The 22,743-nt window shown below is 33.5% G+C and overlaps 1 protein-coding gene across 1 annotated transcript in view; it reads right to left on the reverse strand.

Moving 5' to 3' along the window:
• The window catches only part of Cfap47 (cilia and flagella associated protein 47), a 223,411-nt gene that overhangs the window by 182,464 nt on the left and 18,204 nt on the right, over nucleotides 1-22,743 (reverse strand). The window contains exons 10-19 of the mRNA XM_070039243.1: nucleotides 22,163-22,376; nucleotides 18,726-18,878; nucleotides 16,552-16,744; nucleotides 16,355-16,451; nucleotides 12,958-13,174; nucleotides 12,180-12,421; nucleotides 10,540-10,670; nucleotides 8,582-8,704; nucleotides 6,369-6,500; nucleotides 2,316-2,393 (exon numbers count right to left, since the gene is read on the reverse strand). Of these exons, the coding sequence (XP_069895344.1) occupies nucleotides 2,316-2,393; nucleotides 6,369-6,500; nucleotides 8,582-8,704; nucleotides 10,540-10,670; nucleotides 12,180-12,421; nucleotides 12,958-13,174; nucleotides 16,355-16,451; nucleotides 16,552-16,744; nucleotides 18,726-18,878; nucleotides 22,163-22,376 (1,580 nt within the window). The remainder of the gene's footprint in view (nucleotides 1-2,315; nucleotides 2,394-6,368; nucleotides 6,501-8,581; nucleotides 8,705-10,539; nucleotides 10,671-12,179; nucleotides 12,422-12,957; nucleotides 13,175-16,354; nucleotides 16,452-16,551; nucleotides 16,745-18,725; nucleotides 18,879-22,162; nucleotides 22,377-22,743) is intronic.

Consider the following 22,743-nt stretch of genomic DNA (forward strand, 5'->3'; position numbering starts at 1 on the left):
TTTGTGTTTTGTAGCTTGTCAATTGTCTGATACCTACTTAAGTATATAAAGAATGTTTACAAAAAATATCTTAAGTCTAGCTCATATACCAAACATGAGTCTATACCACAAAATTCTGTAAGGTTTCACCTGATGGAGAGTTACTAAAGATAGCTTACAATTCTTTAGCTAAAGAATTATATGGAATATTAAAAGGAGATTGAGGCAACAATAGTCTTACCAAGGAAAACAGTATTTTAAGTACAAATGCCTTTTTGTTTTATTTAAAGTATAACCTATCTGTTTATGAAAGTCCTGAAAATCCAAAATGGGTCATGAAAATTTGACATTTTATATATGTTAAAAAGATCATCATTCTTATTCCTTTCTCAGTTTTCATGCTTATTTGAATATGTTCCTAATACTTTTAAGATACAATGCCAATGTCACAAATCTTACTATAGTTATTAACAGACTATTGAAAAACATGTTGGTGTAAAATTATTATTTATAAATGATGAAAACAAACTGGTCAATTTGAGGAGGAGGATCGGAAGGGAAAAAAACTGGTAGAAAATGAGGGAAGAAATGACACTGTTCAAAAGCTGGGAGGGAAGGGAATGGTAGGGGAAAAACGATGGAGGACAATGCTTGATAAGAAACGTACTCATTACCTTGCTCAAGTAACTGTAACTCCTCTGTACAGTATTTTCACAATAAAAAAACTTATTAAAATGTACTCAGGGCTGGGAAGGTGGCTCAGTGATAGAGTGCTTGCCTCGCATGCATGAGACCCTGGGTTCGAGTCCTCAGCACCATATAAGCAAAAAAAGCCTAAGTGGTGCTCTGGCTCAAGTGGTAGAGTGTTAGCCTTGAGCTGAAGAACTGAGGGACAGTGCCCAGGCCCAGAGTTCAGGCTCCACAACCGACAAAAAACAAAAAGAAATGTACTCATATCTGACTTATGTAATCATAACTTCCTGTACATCACCTTTACAATAAAAATAAAAGCCGGGCACTGGTGGCTAAAGCCTGTAATCCTAGCAACTCAGGAGGCTGAGATCTGAGGATCACGGTTCGAAGCCAGCCAGGGCAGAAAAGTTCATGAGACTCTTATCTCCAATAAACTACTCAGAAAAGCTGAAAGTGATGTTATGATTCAAGTGGTAGAGTCCTAGCCTTGAGCACAAAAAGGCTCGGGGACAGCACCCAGGCCCTTCAAAAAATTTTTTAATGATGTATCTAATACTCATAACACAATGTCATAATGGAAGAAAGTCACTTTGGGTAGACAATAATAGAATTCTTGAAAGTTTGGCCAGAAAAATCATTAAGTATTTTTGTGTTTGTGTATGTACCCAGACAATTAACTGTAGAACAAATTTTATTTATTAACAGAAAATTATTTAAAATAAATTTGATTTAAGAAAATTAACATTAAAACCACAATGAATTATCATTTTATATTGCATATGTTAGCAATTATTTACATCTGATAATATAACTTATGGAGCAATGGAATGTGGAACAATGGAAACTTGAAAAAAGTAAGAACTTTTCTTTTAAAACCAAGCATATACATACTCTATGTATAAGGAATTCCATTCTTTGAGAGGCCATTTTATATGTCACTCAGAAGATATGTAAATGAATGGTCATGGCTATAATTTATTGATAAAAACTAGAAATACCTAATTGTAAGTACAAAAGAATGAACATACAAATTATAGTATGTCTGTTCAAAGAACTATTATGGATTAATGACAATGAACAATATATAGTTATACATCAGATAGACTGTTAGAAACCCAATATTCAATTAACTATAAGAAGTATGAATTACAAACAGTACATTAATGTTGTTAAAACTAACCTATGGAATGATTAAAGCATTAATATGTGTTGTTTCATGATAAGCATGTGATTATCTCTTACAACAGGACTATAATCAATCTATGGGTGATTTTAATGTCATTGATAGTGTTCTGATACTTGAGGTTAGTGGCAAATTCTTAAAAAAATGAATTACAATTTGGGGGGAGGAGGGAAGAGTTGGGAAGTTGGGGAGGGAAGGGATGGTAGGGGAAAAACAAAGGAGGAGGTAACTGCTCAATAGGAAATGTACTCATTACCTTACTCATGTAACTGTAACCCCTCTGTACAGTATTTTTACAATAAAAAAGAATTCAATATTCTGTTTTATCACTTAAATAATATTGTATATATTATTTTATGTTAAATTACATTAATATATTTTCAAATATAAATTAGCTAAGAACATATTGAGAAAAAATCACTAAACTCATATTGAGCACAAAGGTATATAGCATACTTACTGGTTCAATTGCAATATCAGCAATCTGAATAGATCCACCAATCCTAAGGTCTATAGTATTTGCATGATGAATGGTAACCTTATTTAGGAGAAATAGAAAGATTTGTAAAGTTGGGTAAAAATATCATCATCTATAGCTCAAAAGTTAACTTGGATTTATATAAGACTTTATAATTTAAATGAAAGCCACATAATTTAAACATATAAAAATTAATCTGGCCAGGCAATGGTGGCTTATGCCTGTAATCCTAGCTACTCAGAGGACTGAGATATGTGGATCATGGTTTGAAGACAGCCCAGGTAAGAAAGTCTGTGAGATTCTTTATCACCAGTTAACCACCAGAAAACTGAGAGTAGAGCTGTAGCTCAAAGTGGTAGAGTACTAGGCTTGATCCAATGCAACTATGACAAGTACAAGTTGTCATGTCAAAAACGAACTTTACAACTTTGGTGCAGGGCGGGGCGGGGGGAGGCTGGGAAGGGATGTGAAGGGTAAACAAAGGAGGAGGCTGCAATGCTTGATAATGTACTCATTATCTTGCCCATGTAATTGTAACCCCTCTGTACAGTATGTTCACAAAAAATTAAAATTAAAATTAAAAAAAAAAACTAGAAGTGGAGCTGTGGCTCAAGAGCACTAGGCTTGAGCAAAAAGGCTCAAGAACATGTCCCAGGCCCTGGGTTTAAGACCCAAGATCAGCACATACACATGGGTAAACAAAAGTGTGTCACACACAAAAAAAAGCTCAGGAATAGTGCCAGGTCCTGAGTTCAAGCGCTATATATCTGACAAAAAAAATTATATGGCATTTGCCATCACATTTCTTGTTTTTTAGAACTGATCATCTGGAAGAAAAAATGTTCAAATGTTACAAACTAGATGGCTTCTGGTTTTGTTTGCAGAATAATTGGAATTCTCTATAACATGTTTTTATTTATAGTTACTATACATTTATAGTTCATATAAACTATATATTTATAGTTATATATAGTTACTATACATTATTCAAAATTGAGAAACAGGAGAGTGAGTTAAAAAACATTCTTCCCTTACAAACATGCACAAATTGAGGGTATAGATGTGGCTGGGAAAGATAAAGAAGAAAGATGAAATGACATTTTGATTTGAAATCTCTTTGTACAACTACTTAAATATGAAAAATAAAAATAAGTAAAATGAAATTGAGAAATATGATAAGTCACAATGATCACAACAATAATAAAAGCCATTACAAAATTCTATATGTATCTGGGATAGAACTATATTATATCCTATTTATATCCTTTTAAAATGTCTGGCCTCTTCAGCAAATGGTGCTGGTAAAATTGGTTAAACACCTGCAGGAAACTTAAGTTAGATCCACATATATCACCCTGCACCAGAATCAACTCCAAATGGATCAAAGACCTCGAAGTCAAAGCAGACACCCTGAAAACATTGCAGGAATGAATAGGAGAAACTCTAGGACTCCTTGGACAGCCCGAAATTTTCATAATAAAGACTCAGAAGCACAACAACTCAAAGAAAGGTTGGACAAATAGAATTGCATGAAACTTCAGAGCTTCTGCCTGGCAAAGGACATAGCTAGCAAGATCAATAGAAAGCCCATAGATTGGGAGAAGATCTTCACTGGCCATACAACAGACAAGGGCCTCATATCTAAAATATACTTAGAACTCAATTAAATCCCCACAAAACAAATCCTCAAAGAAACAACTGTCCAAAAAATAGGTGGGCTCAACACTTAAAGAGAGACTTCTCTGAACAGGAAATGAGAATGACACATGAAGTCACATGAAGAAATACTCAACTTCTCTGGCCATAAAAGAAATGCAAATCAAAACAACATTGAGATTCCACCTCACCCCAGTTACAATGGCTATAATCATGAACTCTAATAACAACAGATGCTGGAGGGCATGTGTCCAGAAGGAAACCCTACTGCATTGTTGGTGGGAGTGTAAACTTGTTCAACCACTTTGGAAAGCAGTATGGAGGTTCCTCAAAAGACTCCACATAGGGGAGCTCTAGCTTCCCCTATGATCCAGCAATCCCACTTCTGGGCATTTACCCAAATGATCACAAACAAGGTCATACTAAAGCTACCAGCACAACTATCTATGCATATTGCAGCATTGTTTACCATAGCTAAGATATGGAACCATCCCAGATGCCCCTCAGTAGATGAATGGATTAAGAAAATGTGATATATATTTGTTTTCTATGCTTGCATCAGAAAGAATGTTACCGCCCCATTTGTTAGGAAATGGAAAGACTTGGAAAAAAAAATCATTAAGTGAAGCCAGACCCAATAAATCTAGGTTCTATGATTTCCCTTATTTGCAGTAATTAGTATATGTCTAGGATAATCTTATCAGATGAGTAGAAAAGCTCAAACACTATGCACATATGATCATATAAGATGATGCTAAATGAAATGAACCCCAAGATATGGACACAAGAGGTTCTCCTTTGTTGTTGTTTTTAATGTATTATGTGATTTGTTTCTTTTGAATGTTCCCCCTATGGGATATGCCCTGTTGTCACTGTATTTGATTTTCGTACCCTGCATCTTGTACATACATTTATCTAATTTGGGGAGGGGAAGGGAAATAACAAAATGTTGAAACAAGGACACAGGATGATTCATTGAAAAAATGATACTCACATGACACTATGTTGGAAATGAATTTCCAACTTTGGGGAGGGGAAGAAGTAGGAGAGGACGTGGGAGGGGGAGGGAAGGGATAGTAGGAGAAAAACAAAGGAGGAGGTAACAATGTTCCACAAGAAATGTACTCATACTCATTACCTTTCTCATGTAACTGTACTCCCTCTGTACAGCATCTTTACAATAAAATTTAAAAAAATAATAAAATAGTACTCTGATATATTTACTGTTAATCTCTAAAATTTCAAAGTGTAGAAAACTGATGCATTAAAGAGGACATTTTTTTCTTTTTCTTGAGGCCATAAAACGTGAATACATGGCAGCAGCTAAACTTGAACCAACAACTTGCCTGAACATTGAATTGCCCACCACAAAAAAAATAATGAACTAAGGATTTAGTTTTTAATAAATAGGAGTTATAGATTATCTTAGCATACACTTGTCTAAGTAAAATCTCAAAGGTAGAAATAATACTTCTTGAAAGCATAAAGCAGTAAATCAATTATTTGTGCTATAGATGTTGTAGATCAACTGCCCAAGAAATATAAGGCTCTGAGTTCAAACTCCAGTATTGCCAAAAAAATTCACAATTTAAAATATTTTCTGGGACTGGGAAGGTAGCTCAGTGGTAGAGTGCTTGCCTTGAATGCATGAGGCCCTGGGTTCAATTCCTCAGCACCACATAAGCAAAAATAAAAAAAGCTGGAAGTCATGCTGTGGCTCAAGTGGTAGAGCGCTAGCCTTGAGCTGAAGAGCTGAGGGACAGTGCCCAAGCCCAGAGCTCAGGCCTCCACGACTGGACCCAAAATAATATATATTTTCTGGAAATCATCTTTAAATTCTGACACCCAATTTTACTAGCACCTAATTTTATGTTAGATTATTTATATCAGTTTACCTATTTTTTCCAGCTCTGGGGCTTGAACTCAGGCACTGTCCATGAGCATCTTTTGTTCAAGGCTAGCACTCTATTACTTGAGCCATATCACCACTTCTAGCTTTTTCTGAGTGGTTTATTGGAGATAAGAGTCTCATGGACTTTCCTGTTCTGTCTGGCTTTGAACTGGCTTTGAGCCTCCTGAGTAGCTAGGGTTATAAGTGAGAGCCACTAGCACCAAGTTTAGTTTGCTTTTTTAAAAAATAGATCTTCAGACCTAGTTTAATTTCTAGACAATTGGTAGAAATTTTAATTGCCCTTTAACATCATAACCTTAAAATCAATTCTCAATAAGAGAAATAATTAAATTTTCTAAGAATAAATATGACCATTTTATAGTAGCATATGGATGATTATTAATATTTTTAAAAAACAAGTCTTATGTTATGTATATATGCATATATACATTTTCACACATATATACAATACATATGTATATGCATACCCTTGCTCTTGTGTCGAATTTTTCTGCCATTGTTGGTGTGCAGGAGATATTAAGAACTGCTAATCCACCAAATGGAATTATACCTTCAGGTGGAGTAATGTTAATAGTAGGCAAAAGGCTATCTTTAGAAACCTGGAATTGAAAAAATTTTAAAGTGAAACATGACCACTTAAAATTACTGTTTCAAAGGATATTTAGGAAAGCATCCCACTTCCTAGACAGATGGCCCTCCTTAGCAAGGGGCTGATTTTGTAATATTATCTGAATAACACACACACACACACACACACACACACACACACACACACACACACACACACACACACACACACACTTGAATTGAAACAGGGAATTGCAGCTGTCATTCAGCAAAAAGAATCTCTACAACATTATTTATTACCTGGAGTACTTTCTGAAAAAAGACTTATATTGCTGTTAGAGAAGGGACTGAGATTCTAGAGACTACTTTACTTGCTTCTAAAAACTGAAAGAGATGTCAGTCGGGAGGTGGTTTAATGTGTAAACTGTCACACTGATCTTCAAAACATTACCAAAGTCTTTATGTTATGGTTTATCTGAGGCCAGAGTAAAAACCGACTTCTTATTTTCTTGATTTTACCCAGATAGATGATTTGGAAGGAAAATGTTAATGTAAAAGTGAAAGTGATAGTCACAACTGGTAATGTCTAATACCACTAATGAAGGATTTAGTATATTTTTTAATAAAAACCTATGGCACTGCTTTGCTCATCCCTCAAATTAAATAAGGAATGGCAACTATAAATAGATTATCTTCAGACTAATCTCCATTGGTTGCTTCCATGATTTTTTTAAATCACAGAATGTAAATAGGGAGAAATGAGAAAGTATATTACCAAATGCAGACTATAACTTTAAGAAATGTATACTTAATACATTATCAACCACCTACTTTTCATAAATCTGGCTTCTACAGACACTGATCCAGAGCCATCATTGTTCATGGGAAGTACAGTCAAAGAGATTGTAAATACGCAAAGCATAAAGATGCATGATTCTGATGCATAGGACACATAGGAAGAAGAATCATGGGCCAGGCAAGCCCGGACAAAAATACAAGATGCAATTTTAATTAACTAAAGTATAATAGACTCTATAGAGAGTACAAATGGTATAATTCTTTAGAAAGACTAAGTCAAAGCTCAAGAAAATAAGTACCAGGAAATGGGTACTTGCAAGAGATGGGTCAAGAGGGGAATGGTAGAAGGATGAAGGGGGAGCTAAGTAGAATGCAGGCAAGAATGAATTGTATGTAGAACAAAATTGAGACAAATACAGGAAGGGGTGGGTCAACGGGGGTGAAGATGTTGAAGAAATGACGCAGATCACGATGCACTGCATCCATAAACTGCTTTGTTAAATGGCAAAAATCTCAATATATAAGCTAAAAATCAAGGAATGTGAGAGACGGGGTGTGTTGGGAGGGGTAGGTAAGAATGTTGAAAGGGGTGACATTGATCAAGAGGCACTGTTTTCATAAACTGCTTTGTTGAGTGCTAACACTTTTGTACAACTACTAAAAAAATAAAAACTCTCAAAACATGTTGGTATAATTTGTGGAGGGGAAGGGAAAAAACAAATTGTTTAAATAGGGATACAGGTGGACCCATTGCAACAATGAGATGTACAAGATGTTATGTTGAAAATGAACTTTGCAACTTTGGCATGGGCGGGGAGATAGGAAGGGATAGGAAGGGAAACAAAGGAGGAGGCAACAATGCTTGATAAGAAATGTACACATTACCTTGCCCATGTAATTGTAACCCCTCTGTATGGTATTTTCACAATAAAAATGATATATAAAAAACTCTCAAAACATAATTAGGGAAAAACACAAAAGGGCTAAAGTCATGGCTCAAGTTGTAGAGTCTCTGCCTAGCAACTATAAGGCAACCCCAGTGCCACCAAGAAGACAAATAATAATAATAATTTTTCAAACTTTTTTTATTTTAAAAAACCAGATGACAGAAGGTAAAAAAAGAAGAGAACAAATGAAAAGAACTAATAACAAAGGTAGTGAGAGAAATAATTTTCAAGGAAAATATACTCAGAAAATCTTCGTATAAAATAACCTAAAATTTACCAGAAGTACATTTAGTAAGAGTATTAACTTCACAGTATTTATGTTACCAACATATGGATTCAAATATGAAAGGCTGAAAATTCTAAATTACCTTGAAATATGCATGGTGTTGTCCTACATTATGAAGAATAGCTTTTCTCCAAGTTGTTAAACCTTGAGGACTATTACTGAATAGCACCCTTGGCTCCCAAAACATGACCTTGGTGTGACCAAGCTAATAATAGGAGGAAGAAATGGAAAATACAATTGAAATAATAGTAAAGTATTTTTCTTCACAATAATAAAATGGTTGAAGTGCTAACATGAATGCATCACAAATATGATTAGTGAAAGATAAAAGATAATCTTCCTATATTATAGATAAAAATAGTTTAATGTATAAAAAAATCTCACAATGGGTTTTGTATTTTAAGCTTGATTTAAAAGTACTCAAAGTATTATATTATTTTTCTAATTAAAATAAATCTGTAATAGTCATGTTAGAATGGAGAATATTTTATTTACTTATTTGAAGAACATGATTTGGGTAATTGATGTAAGTTTTCAGACTAAGGTAACAGAAATAAAATAGTTAAACAGCTTAGTCCTTCATAAAAACAAACATTGAATGAACATTTTATTTAATCACTTCATGTTCCTTCATCTTGGAGACAGTTCATGTAGCCCAGGCTGGACCTACACTTGTGATTCTCTGTCCTCAACTTTGCAGATGTACGACATTAGATTTTGTCAATTTACTTTCCTTGGAATGCTTCAAAAGTGTAAAGCTTTAAAAGTTTTAAAGATTCAAACATTTGCCTAAAATAATTTAATTGAGTCTTCTGGATTCTCCCAACTATATTCTTTTCCAATCCCAAAGGAGAGAGTGCAGAAAGCAAATTTTATTACCAGAGGTAACAGCAGTGCTGTAGAAGTTGGTAAGTCTGTGTATAAATTCTAGCTAAGGAATGATTACATGTGTGAGCTTACATTCAACACTCTAGAACTCCATGTTTTCACTGTCCACACTCTCATATGATTATTGTAAGAATTAAATTTGTGAATATATTAATATCCCTTAACATAGCAGAATTACTCAATAAATGATTATTATTAAAGCTAAATCCAAATTAGTAATTTCCTCATGCTTTGTTAGAAAAAATGTGCAGAATGAGTACGTGGCAAATTTATAATAAATTGTCAAACACAGTTACATAAACAACAGTTCAAAAACTATGCACAGATTCACTTAAGGGCAGTTTATAAGAGGTAGAAATAATATTCTGTTACCTAAGTATTTGAAATCACCCAAATTCCTATTACTTGTGTGGATGGTAAATGATTATACAGTCACACAACTAATACTGTTAGGAGAATGCATAGTTTACAACCGAGTGCATCAGCTCAGATTAGTCCTGCAACCTCATGATGTTTGAAGGAAGCCATATATATATACTATGTTTTGACAAGTAAATCTAGTGATGACCCTAGTGATTGGAAATGTGAACCTAAAAGACTGGTTCTTTTTATGTGCTGATCATGTTCTGCTTCTTGATCTGGCCAATCTGTAGGTAGGTTAAAAAAGTCATCATAGGTTACAGTTTTTAAAGATTAAATAATACCTATTTTAGTTGGCACACCTTTCTAAATGAGTATTATCCATTGATAAACAATCTTAGAAAGAATATAGAGAGATATAGAGAGATAGATGATAAATAGATAGATAGATAGATAGATAGATAGATAGATAGATAGATAGAGATATATATAGTACCCAGCTTGAAGTATAGGGAAGACTTGTGTTCTTATTTCAATATGTCATCTCTAAAATTTGTGTGTATCTTACTTCTAAGCTACAAACTCCTTTCACAGAAGAAATATGTAAAAGCATCCTCATGTCATGGAAATAAAGATGGAACTTGGTAAAAGGGCATTGAGCTTGTTCCAAATTTGTAAAAACATTGAGTGTATACAATGTATATATGTGTACATATATATGCAATTATATGCATGCTTATGTCTAAACAATTTATAGTATTCAAAATAAAAATCACATTAAATGATAATTACCTGTGCAACACATTTTAATGTCAATGTGTTTCCACCAACAACTTGAAGAATAAATTCCCCAATCTCTGGAGAATTAAAAGTTGGTTGCCATGATACCTCACATTCCAGTGAGCAATATGGATCAACGATGCCTACAGAGAATATATAGAGAAAATAAGGCCATTACAACATTCTTATTAGTTGGGCCTTTGCAAATACCACAAATTAGAGCTTTCTTAAAAATGTAACAATCAAATCATTGGTATTAAATTCTAATTGTGTGGATATGCTGAGTGAGAAATTGCCAAATTAACATAGAGCTATGGGATTTACTTGAAAGCTGAAATTAACAATTTATTTCTGAAGCTTATGCTGTAAAGAAAAATGTATGACCAAAATATGCCAATGTTCAAATACTAATAGATTTATCAATAAGAAACACACTACAGGATAAGAAAGGGTTATATATATATATATATATATATATATATATATATATATATATATATATTATATAGTTTATAGGAAATAATTTGAGATTGTTAAGCAAATCCTTGTCCCCTCTATATATTTTCCAACGTTCTAAAATACTTGTCAACATTTGACACTCACTCAGCTTTCAGAGAAAGGAATAATCATTACTAGAGAAATTTTTTTATTTTATTTTTATTGTAAAAAATACTGTACAGAGGCGTTACAGTTACATGAGTAAGGTAATGAGTACATTTCTTATCCAGCATTGTTACTTCCTCCTTTGTTTTTCCCCTACTATCCCTTCCCTCCCCATCTCCCCAAATCCTCCCTCTTCCCCCCCTCCAAGTTGTAAAGTTTGTTTTCAACATAGTGTCGTGTACATCTCATTGTTACAATGGGTCAACCTCTATCCTTATTTCATCTTTTTGTTATTTCCCTTCCTCTCCCCAAATTAGAAAAATGTATATACAAATTTTTGTAAATGTACACATCCCTGTAGATGTAACTTCCCATGTAGCTCATAGTATTTAAATTATTTCTAGAATTCAGATGTTTTTAGAGCTTATGTGTTTAGAATCCTATTTGGTATGAGAGGCTTTTACCTACTCAAAGTTATCATTTTCTTGGAATAAGGAAAAATGTATACTTGAAGGAATAAAATGAGTTAGAAGTTCTTTCAGGGAGAGAGAAACTTCTGAAATTCAGGGGAACATGATACTGAATAGGATAGAGTGAATATCATAGTTTTTACCTATAAAAGCAGAAAAGATGGGGTGAAATTTGAACCATGGAAGTGGAAAAAACTTCATCAAATGGCTTCTAAGTACTGGCATGAGGATGAATACAGGAATACAATGCCTGAGTTGGTTAGAGTAAAGTCACTGTATCACAAAGGGTTGAGTGACTCATGGTTTTACTAAGAGTAAAGTCAACAAAAAAGTAAATAAAACAAGCAGGAAAACATTCAATGCTTATAAAAATACCAAATTAGAAGTAAATCATTTGAAAAGAAACAAAACCTTAATAACCCATATTGTTAAATCACATTTACCTAGGTAAAAATTACCCTGATCACAGTATCTAGTTACTTCTATGCTCTTAGCCAGAATACAGCTTAATTGATGCATGTCTAGATACACAAGTGAATTAATAAATAAATGTCTGAATGAAACAAAATAAATTATTACCACTAGCTGGACGAATAGAAAAGGCAAACCCTTTATCTGTATTTATTGGGTGCCATCCAAACCGAGCAGGAAGATTCTGGCGATTATGCAATTTAACTGTCCCTCGAAAACACGTTTTCACTAAGAAAGCTTGGGGCTTCAATAATATCTCCTTAGAAGATAATTCAAGTCTTATTGCTGTAATAGCTGCCATCACCAGGATATGCCCACCAGAAATGCTGTTCACTGTAAATGTAAATGACCTGTAACACACCAAAAGCATCCATGTTTAAGTGATCATAGCTATTTTGACTATAGGGTTACAGGTACCCATTGCAACAATGAGATGTACGAGTTGTTATGTCGAAAAACAAACTTTACAACTTTGGTAGGGGGTGGGGGGAGGATCAGGTGGGAAGGGGGGAGTATGGGAAGGGATGGGAAGGGGAAACAAAGAGGAGGCAACAGTGCTTGATAAGAAATGTACTCGTCTTGCCCATGTAATTGTAACTTCTCTGTACGCTATTCTCACAATAAAACAACTCTTAAAAAAAGAATTCACTTATGTATGAAAAATGTATGTCATAGATTAATCTACATAATTAATAACTAGTAGGTAATATTTTTAAATAATTATGAAAGAGAATTACATTATCAGAGAAATATGAAACTACAGATCTATGAGTTGACACATATGTAGTGCTCATGCTTTGAAATCAAATATAATATAGTACAATTATTTAGGTAAATACATGCTACAAATGATCCTAGCACACAGAAATTAAAAAATGAAGCTTACTTCCAAAAATTTCCAATTTTATGGGATTCAAATACCATTGAAACATAAGTACTAGCTGTGGGTGGAATTACAAATGATAATTGTTTTGTTTTCTGAAGTTCTTCCATGTTAACATCTAACTGGACCAAAACATGCATAGAGAGCATGTTAATAAAATGCAATTGACGAATGTTTGTAGAGCTCACACAAATATTACCGAAGTTCAGAATTGAGGGTCCTAAAACAATGAAAAGTAAGTTACTAATTTTAATGTTGAAATGTTTTCATTTATCTAATTGAAATCAATCAAATCATAGAAAATGATAAAATATTTACTATAATATTTACTATAATGGCAAGCTATTTTACTTAAATGATCAAAAATTGATATTTACATTTTTGACTAACTTCTAATATGAATATATTCTAATTATATAACAAAGTAAGCACAATGTAACTCATCTCAGCACACTAATTCACAACAAATTCTCTTAGCTATCATCAGTGAAATTATTTTACTCATGAATCCAGAATACAGGTATTAGTAATTTTACCATAACTCACTATTCAAGTCTTTTCCTTTTAAATGTCAATTATTAAATTATAACAGACACATATTTTGTGTTCCAATGAATTTTCTATTCTGGGAAGAAGTTACTTTAAAACATTTTTTGTTTCAAAGCTTTCATTATGTAAGTTATATAGGTCTGCAGTAGTGTTATAAATAGCAATAATTTGCTACTACTAAAAGAACTTGCTGAGTATTTGTTGCATTGACCTATAAGCCATGAAGGTTTTGATTTCAATCAGCTAGGTGGCAACAGTAATTATTCCTGGTTTTTTCAGGGTTGATTATTCTATAATCCTTTGTAATTTTTCATTTTGCTCATTTGGGATGGCTTTCTCACATTCATTATCTGGTTAAACATTTTCTGAATAATTGAGAGAGGCCATCAGCAGAACAGAAGTTTTATTGTGAAGTTCTTTTCTTTCCAGCTACTCTGATCCTTGGTGATCCTGGTCTCTTATGTTTGTCATTTCATTGCATGAATTACTTCAGGTTTTTAGTTCCTTCTCTATGTGCTGTGGACTGGAAACTCTCATGCTAGTAAATCTCTTTGGTACCTTTTTAAAAAATTAATTTTCTTTATTGTTATTATACAGGTGATCTACAGAGGGATTACACAATTACATGAGTCACATAATGAGTACATTTCCTTTAAAACACTGTCTTCTGTTCCCTCACTCTCTCCCAGTCCCTCTCTATTTATTTATTTATTTATTTATTTATTTATTTTTTTATTTATGCCGGTCGTGGGGGCTAGCACTCTACCACTTCTGGCTTTTTCTGCTTATGTGGTGCTGAGGAATCGAACCCAGGGCCTCATGCACGCAAGGAAAGCACTCTACCACTGAGCCACCTTCCCAGCCCCCCTCCCTATCTTTTTAAAAGTCATTTTTATTGTTATCATTAAGGAGCTGTACAATATCATCCTTCTTGAACAATATCATCACTTCTTTCCCTTTTCCCCATTTCCACCCTCCCATCCCTGCCCACAAGTTGCATAGTCCATTTTTACATAGTATATATTGAATACCATGACTGCATGTGTTCATACTTCCCACTTCCATTCCTGTGCCCCTGCTACCATATTTTTCACTGTTTGATATTCCATGTTAAGGAAAATCTGATGTATTTTTGTCACTTGTTTTTGATCATTTCAGGCAGGTGATTAAATTTGATCTTTGTCACTCCAGCTTAAACAAAAATGGAAGTTTCTCCTACCTTAAGCTGAGCTGATATAAGATATTATGAACATGCTAATAAGTGTTTCTAGTTACTATGGCTATCACTTACAATATGCTTGAAAGGGTCTTTACTCTCTATTTGATGAAGGAGACTTCTGACTGAATATCTACCAGGTTGGCCAGATATGAGAATAGGAAAATAACCATGTTATAAGGCATGTGAGAAACATCAGTATAACAGAAACAAGCTGGGGTGATATCCAAGCATGTATTGTTGGGTTGGTCAAAATGTTAATAGAAAGTGTAAAAAAAGTGGAGCAAACTAATCAAACAAGTCTATTGTGTTTAATAATTACCTTAATTTTGAAATATATAATTAGAATCAGTTTTCTGAAACTATAATCTTTTTATGGGATTAGGCCCTGCTCCATTTAGAGGCTCAAAGAGCACCCCCAGTATGTAAAAATGAGAGCTACTCCCTTACCCATTTCATTAAATATATCCTCTCTATATACTTCCTCCAGTCCTCTTAAAATTCCCTCAGATTAGCTGGCTTTGTCAATACAGAATCCCTATTCCCAGAGTGACTGTACTAAGATGCTCATGGCATCAGGGAAAGAAAGAGGGAAATTAACAGAGAAGCTGTAGAAAATTCAATGAACACTGTCTTCTAACTTTCTTTTGTTTTTTTGTATAGATCTGCTTGTCTGATCAGTCAATAACTAATTTGGAAGGCAAGAATAATTACCAAATAATAGGGAAAGATAAGTTCATGGAACTATAGAGCATAGCATCTCTCAAATTCCTGGCCATTGTAACTTGATAGAGTTACTTTGGCAACCTTTTAGGAGGTTTTATTTTTTTTTTAAGTCAGTTATACTTTTTTCATACAAGTCAGCAATTCTAATCTTAAGAATCTAATAAAAAATAAAACCTTACAGCCCTTCAAAAAATTTTATGTCAATATGTATAGCCTCATGATCCATGAGACACAAGTTTGAAACAGCACAATATCCAAGAATCAGTAGAAAAATAAATTAAAATAAATAAAATAAATAAAATAACAGTGGGATGCCATTTAAATATAGAAATTAATAAGGAGTACCAGATATATAAGTCCCAAAAAACATATGCTGTGATAAAAGTAATATGTAGTTTATCATATATCATATTATTCCATTTATATGGAATGTTCAGAACAGAAAAACTCATAAAGATAGAAAGGATTTAAAGGATTTATTGATAGCTCAAGGCAGAAGGTAAAAAATAGGGAGTGATCGCCTACAGATACAGTGGTGATTATATATTCTAAATTGAACTGTGATGGAGGTTTCATAACTAAATTTTAAAAAATTTATTGACTTCTATACTTTAAAATTATGATTTCTGGGACTGTGAAGTTGGCTCAGTGGTAGAGCGCTTGCCTTGCATGCCTGAGGCCCTGGGTTTGATTCCTCAGCACCACATAAGCAAAAAGAAAAAAGCCGGAAGTGTTGCTGTGGCTCAAGTGGGAGCGCTAGCCTTGAGCTGAAGAGCTGAGGGACAGCGCCCAGGCCCAGAGCTCAGGCCCCACGACCGGACCAAAAAAAAATTATGATTTCTGAAGATTATAAATTATCTCTTATAAATAGGCTAAAAAATAATGCAGTATGTTTTTTTATGTTCTTACCAACAATTACTTGATGAATTTGCTTTGGTGTCAAATGTAAGCTACACTCATGTTTCTCCTGGTTAGTGGATGGTTCTGATTTAAGTCCTTTGAGAACCTAAGGAAAAACAAATTTTTCCAAAATTAATCATTCAATATTATCAAAAGCTATTTTAAGAATTCGAATATTAGAACAAAAAGTAAAGTATCACATATACCTTATTATGTTGGGCCTCTATCTCCTTCGATGCCATTTTCTTTGTACTTAATAACTGAGTGTCATTGATGGGAGACTCTGGTGGAGGTAAAGGTATTACCTCTTCTATTTCAGCTACTGAGAGAGGGGGTGACTTTAGGCCTGACCCTGGTTGTAAGCCTATGTCTGTATCATTATGTGAACACATATGTTGCCTATTAAAATAACAATAAGAAAAAGAATGAATAATTGAGGCCAGGTTATTTATAAATTATAAATATAAATGCAAATAGTACCCATAGTACATGTTGTTGCGGCTCACTCATATCTACTTAGCCAGACTGGAACACTAGTCGACAGGAAATTTTCCTCCACTAAGGCTCATTCTCTTCTAATACCACTTATGGGAAGTTATATCCGCTTCAACTGCTGTGTCACATTCAGGAGCAGCCCACAGTCAATGAGAGGCAGATATCAGTTAAGACAAGCTTCTTTATCTAGAGGAAGGGACAACTATGTGGCATAATTTATGTTCAAAAGATTCTAAGAATTAGGCTGAGTATAAACTGTATTTGAAACACATTCCTTCTTCAACTCTCTTCCTGCCTCTGTTCTGCATCATTCATTCTGTACAGGTTCCTCCTGAAAAAATAAGTCTGCACACATCACATATAATGGAATCTCTGTTTTAAGGTTAAGATTGTGCCTAAGACATCTCCATATCAAATGGTAATAATATTACTATAAATTAATTCAAAACAGAAAGAACCTAAAGAGCAAAGAAAATATATGATGTTCACATGCAGAAGATTAGAATTTGAACCTTATTGTGTATCATACACAAATATCAACATAAAATAGAACAAAGATATGAAATTACTATAATAAAACCTGGAGTAAATAAGACACTAGCACAAGCAATTTTTTTGGAGAAGACCACCAAAATACAGGCAACCAAAGCAAAAGTATACCAATTCTATCAACTTAGGAAACTTTGGTGTAAGAGTCAAGAAATACCTATATCTTAGAGGAAGACTGCAAACTATTCATTTGACAAAAGATTTCTCAAAATATTTTTTAAAAAACCCCTCAATAACAAAGTCCCTAAACTAATCAATTCATGTATGACAAATGATACAAATGGACACTTCTCAAAGGAAGATTTTAAATTTGTTTTAAAATTCGGTGGTGGAACAATCAGGGAGCACAGTACAGAGGTTCTTTACAAAAGTAAAACTAGATGTATCATATGATACAGCTTATTCCACTTCTGGCTATTATTTACAAACAGCATAATGAAGAGATGGCTGACTACCCATGTTTATTTATTCATAACTGCCAAGTCATAGATACAGAAAGTGTGGTATATGAACTACACAAGAAGTATTATTTAGACATTATAAAGAATGAAATGCACCTGTAACCCTAGCTACTCAGAAGGCTGAGGGCTGAGGATAATAGTTTAAAGCTAGTCTGAGGAGGAAAGTCCTTGAGACTCTTATCTCCAATTAACTACAAAAAAGATAGAAATAGAGTTGTGGCTCAAGTGATGGAGTGTTATCTTTGAGCAAAAGACAAACCAAAACAAAAAACAAAAAAAAAATTTCATGGACAAAGCTTAGGCCCTGAGTTCAAACCAAAGGGCCTACACATACAAACACATCACACATACACACATACATACATGAATGAAATCCTCTCATTTTTAGTCAAATGTTGAAACAATATGTTAAGTAAAATGCAGAAAGAAAATACCACATGTTCTCTCTTATATGTAGATGCTAAAATATTTGATATGAATGTAGAAAAGTGGATATTACATGTTGGATATTTGGGGGCAGTTAGGAAATAAAGGGAATATTAGAAGTACTGAAACACAGGTGGAATTAAGTTCTAGATTTCTTCATAGAGGTAAACACAAATGGAAACATAAATTATCCTCACTTGATTTGTATACATGTCCTGAAACATCCAAATACTTCATAAATAAGTTCAATTATTTCTTTGATTAAAAGTATTACAAATATTGGAAGAGATGGGAATGCTAACTGCCCTAAATTGGTCAGTAGACACCATACACATGTATCAAACTATTAAACTACACACAAATTTGTATAATTAAAATAACCATTTTCTTAAAAAAATACCTATATGGGCACCTTCATTTGGTATATTGTTTGATGGGCTGTACTTTACCTTTCTGCTTCTTTCTGTAGGCGAATGTTCCTTGAGTTTCTAATATATTTTGTGTAATAGTCTTGATGTGCTTTCTTTTTTTCTTGTTCAAGGCTAGTATATTCATATTCATGATCTATATAGTTATGTCTTGGAGTCTTCGTGAAAATTGTCCTACAATGTGAACAAGTCTTGTTAAAATTTATATCTATGTATTTGCACTGTTAGTGTGTGTTACAACTTCAAGCCAACTACTTTGGTAGACCTGGTCATACAGTGGGGAATGGAATCATCTTTTGCCTCATATTCTATTCTGTATGAAAAAACTTCTTTCAGAAGTATGTAGACGGAAGTGGCGCTGTAGCTCAAGTGGTAGAGCGCTTGACTTGAGCTGAAGAGCTGAGGGACAGTGCCTAGGCCCAGAGTTCAAGCCCCACGACCGACAAAAAAAAAAAAAAAGTATGTAGAATAAAGCCAATTTTTAAAATTTAATCAGAGAAAAAAGCTTATTCTTAAGGTTATTGGTAGGCAGGAGTGCCTACCATAAACTTGCCCTTATGGAATTAGTGAAATAAGCTATTTGGAGAGTTCTAAATTATAAATTAGACTTCAAAAATTAAATTTTAATCTGATCAGTTTGTCCTAAGAGATCAATACTTTTAGATCATTGTGATAAAATTAAAAAATATAGAATAGTGAAATCTTTTTTCAAACATGTTACTTTCCTAAAATCATAGAGGTTATAAAATATGAGCAATAAATCTATAAAAAAGAAGTAATCAATAAAAATAACTGTAATTTTTATATATGTTAGATTGACCTCATTGCTTTCATGTTCTTTCCTTTTTAACTGCTACATATTTTCAATGAATTACAAAGTAATATCATGAATACATTCTGGCCTTAGTCGACCTCAACCTTTAGTAAATTTTATGTCATTAAGATTCTTACCCTCAATAACTCATGTGTATGATAAATGGAAATAGAAAATTCATCACATTTTCCTTGTTTCATACTTCCTTGATAGTCACATAAAGATATATTTAACTTAACTTTTAACAGAGTGATACAAAAAGAACACAAAATGCATAGTTACTAAAAGACAGTTAATATTTAAATTTTCCATCAAGCACTAAGTTTAATGTGGTATTAAAGATTGAACTCAGGACCTCACACATGTTAGTCAAGTGCTCTAACACTTGAGCCATACCCAAAGCCTTTTGCTTTTAGATTTTTGTCAGATTGGGTCTCATGTTAACTCTTTGCTCAGGCTATCCTCAACTTATTATCCTTTTTCTCTCTTTCCCTAGAGCAGGAAAACAATACCCTTCCACACTTAGTCAAGCTCTAAGACTCTTAGAAATAATTTCTTACCTAAAGTTCTAATGTCTGTAAAAAGGAGAAAAGGAAGGACATATAAAGTACCAATGGGGAAAACACCTTAAGTGACTAGGCATTAGTAACATATCTAAATCCTTATATATTCTTAAGTAATAAATATTCTTTAACAATAAAAATTTATTTTCCATAAACAGGAAGGATCAGGAGGATTATGATTCTAGTCCAGCCTGGGAAAATTTTCAGAAGACCTCCATCTCAACCAATAACTGGGTATTGTGTCTCAAGCTTGTCATACTAGTTACGTTGGGAGGCTGAATTCATGAGGATTATGGTTCTCGGATAACCTAGGCAGAAGTATACAAAACTCCACCTCAATGAAAAAAGTTGTGCATGGTAGCACATGCCTGTCATTCCAGCTGCAGTGGGAAGTATAACTAGGAGGATGAAGCCTAGGCCAGACAAAGGTAAAAAGCAAGGCCCTATTTCAAAATAACTGAAGGAATGAATCATGTGGTATAGCTTGCCAAGCAAGCATGAAGAACTGAATTCAAATTATAGTGCCATTAAAATAGATAAATATTTCAATGAGCAAAAGTAAATATAGTACAATAAAATTTCTTTCATACAGGACTGAATCTTCTCCTCTATTAATGTAAAGCAGATTTATTGAGGAAAAATAAATGTCTATGGAATAAATAGGAAGTGCTAAATCTTATATTTAAATGATCTAATTGATACAGAGTTAGAAATAAAGTGTTAACACTAACTTAAAGCATTTCATCCACATATTTACATGAGATATATAAATGTTTCCAGAAGCTACCATTGCAGGGAAAAAGAAGACACAATTGACTTTTTACAATATATAATTATTTAAATTTGAATATGAATGCTTTTTTTTCTCTGTGTTACGGTACTTGTCAAATGAAAACAAGGGCAAACATAAATAGGATTTGTAAAATAAAACAGAATATTCTATAGCACACTACAGAATGTTTATAATAAAAATGGCCTAAAAATCAAATGACATTACAGTAAATTTGCTACAGAATTAAGTGAACTTAAAGGTTCTCTAAAGTAAAGTGACAAGTTGAACTATCAAGTTTAGGTAGTATATTAGTAGCATAATACAGGCAAAAAAGAAACCTGTATCACTTGCAAATGTGTACAAAGTATATTTTTGGCTCAGGGCATAGAAAAGCATTTCAAAATGCATTGATTATTTCTAGTGAATTATTTGTAAGGTAGTAAATTTGTAGAGGTTTAAATATCTGTTATTTTAGCTCAGCTTAGAAATAGTTACATTAAGTATATCTTTGAGGGGATAACTAAAGATGATGATAATAATGATAGTTTTCCACAATATAATACTTTTATTTAGATAAGCTCAAGCACTCAATCATATTGAGTAAACATATCTATTCTGAGGACTTACATTTCTAAGTATGGTAATTTCTGTCATTTTTCTATACTTATTAATAATATTCATGAAAAGTTGTTTTACATATCAGTCACTTCCAGGTAGTACACAGCAGAGGCAATGAAAAGATTAGATAAAGAAAATACAGTTGGGCATTCAACAACCATGTGCTCCATATTAAAAAGAGAGAAAACAACTGGGTGCCAATGGCTTACACCTGTAATTCTAGCTATTCAGGAGGCTGAGATCTGAGGATCGCAGCTCAAAGCCAACCTGGACAGAAAAATCCATGAGACTCTTATCTCCAATTATCCACCAGAAAACCAGAAGTGGTGCTGTGACTCAAGTGGTAGAGCAACTAATCTTGAGCTGAAGAGCTGAGGGACAACACCCAGGCCCAGAGTTCAATCCCCATGACCAACAAAATTTTTTTAAAAAGCAAAAAGAAACAAAAAAACCCCATAAAAACAAAAAACACAAATGCTAGAAGTGGTGCTATGGCTCAAGTGGTAGAGCACTTGAGCTGGAAGAGCTCAGGGATAGTGCCTAGGCCCAGAGTTCAAGCCCCATGACCAACAAAAAAAAGTTTTACTGACATCATTTTATTTAACATCATGTTCTCATGTTCTTGGCAGACTTTTGAATGTCATTAGAGATTATGTTTTTCAAAGTTACAATTTTTAATATGATATGTTACCTGAAAGTCTTATGGTGATCTCCAGGCCTTATACTCCCAGGTCGGTCATTGGGATAGGCTATCAATGCATTGGCTGTGGACTTTTCAGTTATGTGATGATTATGCAGGCATGTTGTGGCTGATTGCAGCATTGCTACAGGTACAGGATTCTTATTTTTTGCCAAATCTTTGATCACAAACTTTCCAATAGGATTACTGACGAAAGGAGATAAACCTTTTATAGAAATGAGCATTAAGTTTATCTTTGGCAGTTTGAATTTTAGCTTTCTTTTAAAAAGTCATGAATTAATACACTATTATAATTGGCTCTAATTTAAATACTAAATTTTCAAGGAAAAATAATCAGGAAAAACAGATCACTTAGTACACAGGCATATACAGAACAAGTTAGCCAAGGAATACAGAAATAGATTATAAAATGCATGCATAATATAAATATAACTTGAAATACTTCTGTTGATCTACATGAAGCTGAAATTTAGATAGGTTTAAACAGTTGTATACCATCCAATTTCAATATATGAAATGTGATAGAGTACTGAGTGAAAAAGCAACAACCAGAAAATTTGGGGATGGTCAAA

The sequence above is a fragment of the Dipodomys merriami genome, unplaced genomic scaffold (assembly GCF_024711535.1).
Source record: "Dipodomys merriami isolate MVZ:Mamm:240054 unplaced genomic scaffold, mDipMer1.0.p SCAF_3, whole genome shotgun sequence".
Classification (NCBI taxonomy): Eukaryota; Metazoa; Chordata; class Mammalia; order Rodentia; family Heteromyidae; genus Dipodomys; species Dipodomys merriami.